At 25.5% G+C, this 6327-nt stretch overlaps 1 protein-coding gene across 1 annotated transcript in view; it reads left to right on the top strand.

Annotated features, from left to right (window-relative positions):
- The window catches only part of LOC112688007 (orexin receptor type 2-like), a 62604-nt gene that overhangs the window by 24455 nt on the left and 31822 nt on the right, over window positions 1-6327 (top strand). Inside the window, exon 2 of the mRNA XM_025561017.1 lies at window positions 3065-3180. Coding sequence (XP_025416802.1) covers window positions 3065-3180 — 116 coding nt within the window. The remainder of the gene's footprint in view (window positions 1-3064; window positions 3181-6327) is intronic.

Raw genomic sequence — 6327 nt, 5'->3', positions numbered from 1 at the left:
ATCAAGTCGTGTAGGACCGCTTATGACAACGTCTGAATGTTACACTTTAGATTAGTTCACGTTCTGTAGAATATTGAAACTTCTGAATGACGGACGCCCGCGGGTGACTGTCAGCAATCACCGCTGATGAGAGGCATTCGCTGTTGAGGAAAACAAATAAAATAATTCCAGTGTATATGTGTCTGTAAAATCACATTTTCTTAAAGAAAACATATTACTTTGGGTGCATTGGTAAAAATGAAAAATATTACGTTTTGCATTTTACGTTTTTAAACTTAATACATAACTCGTGGCTGTCCTTTTTTTTCACCTACCGTAAATCGTCTATAAATAAAAGTAATGCTTACACCGTACACATTAATAAACAATACTCGAATTTATATTTTATGAGGACGCGAATAAAAAATGCTCAAAAAAAATAATAAACATCTAATTCACGCTTATAATTATTACGTTTTAACCATTACAATATTTAAAAAAGCTGTAGAATATGTACACTAGTCTATCGGTTGTAAATATTTATAATAATCCATCCAATTCCATACCTACATTTCGTTTTAATTCGTTTTTTGTAACACATATAAGAATACACGTTGTAATATATGAATAATTACAGTATTTATTCCGCTTGTAAATAGACATGAATACCAATGAAGATATTCACTTATGCGTTTATAGAATTCAGATAAAGAGCTCACATTTTTTTTCTTCTAATTTTATGTTATCGAATAGTATTAAATAGTATTAATTTGCAAGGTGTTATAATCTATCCATTATTTATTGGTCATATATTGTTTTGCTTAGTATAATATAATTTAACGTAACTACAAGATGCAACTGAACCTTGATTCGTTTATATTTATACCTAACACATGTGTATATTAATGATATGAAATAAATCCGGATTGTAATTTCGTACACTGTGTATACGTATAAATCATAAAAACAAAGAAAAAATTAAAAGTAATAATTGATGCATCATCGATACTTGGCGACCGTGTACCTAAATAATGTGATTTTGTAAATTTTAATTTTAATACAAATGAAATAATATCTTCATATTTTCTTTGGTAAATAAAGTAATCGCTACCTTTGTAATAAAGTAGAGCAATTATTGTTTTTGAACACTTTAATTTATTATTGTTCACCTTAATCTAGTAATAATAAACAATTAAAGCATGAAATTAGTATAATAAAAAATTATGTTATAATAAAATGGAAACATTCTGCAGTTCTGAACATCATTTTTAATTATGAATACACATAAAATTGATATATTATTATGAAAGCGAATTTCATAAATTTCTATTATTTTTTATAATTTTCGAAGATCAAAGACATCTGGTTTTATTTGATTTTAGTCCGAAAATGTATAAAAATGCCGTAATTTTTTTTATAAAAATTATAAATGTGAAATACTATTATATACCCTTTGGTATTCAATAAATATAATATTTTAAACAAGGTGATGTTTTTGATACGGCAAGGATCGATTAATTGCAGTTATTTCATTAGAAGTATTTTTCAGTAAAAAACTTAATGCAATACACGGATCGTTGTTACCAAACAAAAAAATGATTAATCATTGTTTTAAAAAAGTAGCTACATGAGCAATAGAGAGTCAAAGCGCTTGAAATGTCTTTGTCTGAGTAATGGCTATTATTACTATTATACAATACTTCCACTTATTATTTCAAGTGAAAACCGTTTTTATTCCAAACATTTTAATCAGTTAATATAGTGTTTCTCAGTGTGAACCCATATACGGAGGGTCGCATATGTTAGAAATAATTAAACAAACACTGATGTAAAAAAACAACCTTTAAAATGAAAATAAAAAATGAAAAAGTTAGTTTAAAGTAGTAGTACACAATAAACTTCATTTCAATCATATAGCAATTCAAAAATTTGTATTTTTGTTTTGTTAATGGTTAATAATATAATATATAATATATTTTGTAACTAGTAAAACAAATACAAGCTTAAATTAGTTTTTACTATAAGAAGGAGATGGCTCGTAAGGTGACTGATTTTAATTTTACCAATTTTGTTGGTCACAATGTTAAAAAGGATGAGAAACGCTGAGTTAATATAAGAATGTGAAACAAAATGCACGCACATGCGAACAAGGTTATACCGGTGAAGTACGGGGATAAAGTTTTCAAAACATATGGATTATATTTACTATAATGAAGAAATATTCGTCCACATTATTGAATAACAATTATTATATCAATATGTTCAGGACTCTGATATAAAAAACCGTAAGCCTTTCTAGTGAAAAATAAATTAAAATATTTGATTCATACACATACATATATCCAGATCAAAATATTTTTCATATTTAAACAATATTAAACTATTATCAATATGCTATTATCACTATAGTCGAAATTAACTCGTAATCATATATCAACGATAGCGAGTACGATATTATGAGTACATTTCAACAAATTAATGTATAATTTATTAATGTTTCCGTCAGAAAAAAAGACCTATCATTTTTAATTAATGATTAATCAATAGGTGTTATAGTAATAGAATGTATTATTTAATTTTGATTTCTAAAACATGAATTACAATTATAATAATAATAGTGAAATTTACAATGTAATGTAAATGTAGTGAAATATAAAATATAATTGGTGTCCGGACTAACCTAACCGAACAGTACAGCTTATTCTACGAAGATACTACGTGACAAAATCAGACAATAATTCAAATTTTATAAGTTAAGCATTAATATTATATAATAATATAATAATATTAAGCATTATATGTTATAATTTAAAGTCACAATGATATAAAAAATGTAAATACAAACTTCAACACCATTTTATCGAAATTCATTTTTCAAAGCTCTATGAGATATAAAATATAATATATATATGGGTTTATTCTACTTTTTATTGGTTATATCTATGACGTAGTATCATAAACCATAAACAGTGAGAAATGAATATGAACGAGTGATGAAAAAGATAAATATTCTAGGTCCAAGTCTTGAAAACTATCGTATGTAAATAATAATTAGTTATTAAAATATAAACGTTTTGATTTTCAGGTGTTTCAGTGGGAGCAAGCGTTTTTACAATAGCTGCAATGAGTATAGATCGATACTTAGCCATCGAACATTCAATGTCGTTCAGAAAGGTGCTCAATCGAAAATCAACAATCTATGTAAGTCGTAAAAATTTAAAATATATTTGAAAAATATCAATAAATTTATAATATTTAAATATTAAGGTATTTAACAGTTGAATAAATATCGTAGTTCACCATGATACATGATAAATAATTTGTAATTAAATTAAAAATTGACTTTCAATTATCACTATAAAGTAAGTACTAAATCTTTCCGAAAATAGATTACACATTATACATATTTTTTTAATAAAAATAGTATATCTTGGATTAAATTGAATTTTATTTTTACACAGTGCAACGTAATGTAAGTGTTTTATTTTAAAATAAAAAATTACTTCTTTACTATCAACTGAAAGTAATTGTACTGCTTCGTTATTACACAGGGTGAGAGGACTATTTACGAGCAAAAAATAGAAAAGAAAATGGAACGACAAAATTTTTATTTTATCTGATAATGGGAAATTAAAATACACTATATACTATCATAGGTGTGCGCAGACTTCAAATTCCGGTCGAGCTTGAATACAATTAGTGCCCCAATACTTAGACAGTACCCCTAATTTTTTTCTAACATAGTAGATTCTATTGTAAATTAAAAACAATGTAGTATTTATATCTATATATAGAATCAGTAATATATTGCTAATTTTTAGATATATTTTTGAAGTTAAAAGTAAAACTTTAAATTCTTTAAAATCAAATGATTTAAATACAATTAATTGATCGTGGAACGACGTGTTGTAGGATTGGTGGAGAGTAATATACGTCTCGTATCATTAATCATGCAATAATAATAATAATAATAAATTAATTAAAATTAAAAATGTAATCCATGTAGATGTATACGTTACATGTTATACAGTATTATACGAGTACAAACCTATTTTTCATACATTTCAAACTAAATGTATGAATTTTATTTTCTTATAAAACGTGCAAAAATATAAAATTCGATTTAAAACGTAAAACAACGTATTTTCAGTTTTTTAGCAAAGGATAATAATTGGAACTTACCTGTGACGTGTGAAATATAAAATTAATTAATTGTCAAAATCTCAATCATTATTTAGTATCCTTTGATACAAACTATTATTTTCGCTTCAATAATATTTTTATACCTAAATAAAAATTTTAAACTAAAACATGGATTAATATAAAACAATGAATTTATAATGATAAATAAAAAATATTTATTGTACTATATTATGAGGTGTATTATTTTTTATTAGGTTTAAATATTTTTAATTGACTAATATTTACAAACAATACTACTTATCGATTTTTTTTTTTTACTTTCGAAATCCAGATTACAGATATTATTATTAGACTTTTAATACACGTAGGAGTGAGGATTGGAATATATCATAAATTCTGATTAATATGTACTGAGTTATTCAAATTCTATTTTTATTTTAAAATAGAATTTACGAATTTTTAATTATTTCAGAAAAATCCTAAGTATAATTTTTTTTCAATTAAATATAATATATTTGTATTCATTATATTTATTAATCAATAACCATGATTTAAGGATATATCACATTTCATTTATTTTAATTTATCTTTTGTTAAAAACATTAGTTCTATTACATTTTTTTGTGCCTGTGCAGGAGTGACATAAGGGCCCAGTTTATATTCTTCAAATTTTAAATCACACCTCTATCCAGTGTATACTATATATTATTATTATTATTATTTGTTATACACATTTTTCAATGATTAATAATTCTTCCTAAAAATTATAATGTATTACAAAACTTCAAAATTTTCGTTTTCGCCGTTAAAAAATTTCCGCCGGAGACAACTGCCTCCTTTCACCTCTTAAACTGACACTGTTGATGATATAAGGATTTACTATTAGTATATTGAGATACAAAGGAACGAAGTGGCACAAATTAAATGGTTTCCCGATAAATCTATTTTTCATTTCAACGTGCCATAAAGTTGTACTCGAACTTCGAACCTAATTATTAATTATAGTATTTTATTTAATACAACGAGTTAATGGGCAATACCTATTTTCTTGCTGCATCTCTGAATCTAAAATTTAAAGTCAGCATTTATTTTATCCATGTAGGAGAGTTTCGAACTTTGTGGTTTTAGAGCGTAATTTTCGTTGAAGAAGTTTATTTCTATTACAGAACTTTCATTATACTTCGTTAAAATATATCCCGAAATACTATCATTGGTGTTATTATACGAGACATTTTACTGTAAAATTTCATGAACAAATTGAATAAAATTCAAATTCTATTTCCAGAACAACAGAACATAAATTAAATATAATAGGTATTATCAAAGACAGTTTGGATGGGGTGGCGAATGTTTAAAAATGACAATGATTTTATATGTAAGTGAGTAAATCAATGATATTATTATTGAAATCTGAAGAAGACCTGTATATTTTGACACAAACCGATTCGATTTATATGTATTTAACATAAGTTATATATAATACTCATTTTAATCATGAAAAGATATTTTTTTTCGAGATTAAGCGTCCCGTTAACCCAACTAATAATATTTTCTCATCAAATACAATCACGATTTATATTTCTTATTTTAGTACAATATTATATTAATAAGACGTGATTCATCAGTAATTTAAGCGTACATATAAACGTAAATATATTTTACGTGAGATAAAAAGCTTTCAGTGTAAATTCGTAGAAGAGACTTCTTTTGTTTTTCTATTTTAATGAGAAGAGTATTATATACCGGTATTAGTGAGTTGCGGCCCGATCCCTAAACAACGTACGAATTGCGGCACGTGTTTATGAAACAGACGTGCGAGTTGCGGCCTGTGTTTATAAAACAGACGTACGAGTTGCGGCCACATTTTACATTTTATTTATCACTTCATATCAGCCTATCAGCGTTATCCAGAAGACAACACGAGGAGGTTGGCTGAGTCGTCTCCCAAAAATGTATTTTTTTTATTTATGTAAAAATGGCAAAATGTATGGTAATTTATGGTAAAATGAATTTTAATATTTATGTAAAATATGAAAAAATATATATATTTATTGGTTGGGCAAAAACTTAAAACTTAATGATTTGATGAAATAAAACTGCTCTATTTCTTTTTGTGCTAGCTTTGTTATCTGTTGTCTTATAAATGCTTCTTTTTCACGTATTTTCTTCGTTTTTATTCCATTGCTTCTACATTTGATATATGTT

This window comes from Sipha flava, unplaced genomic scaffold, assembly GCF_003268045.1.
Source record: "Sipha flava isolate LNK unplaced genomic scaffold, YSA_version1 109_pilon_pilon, whole genome shotgun sequence".
NCBI lineage: Eukaryota > Metazoa > Arthropoda > Insecta > Hemiptera > Aphididae > Sipha > Sipha flava.
The sequence above is the reverse complement of the archived record's forward strand: the minus strand, read 5'-3'. Positions and strand labels throughout refer to the sequence as shown.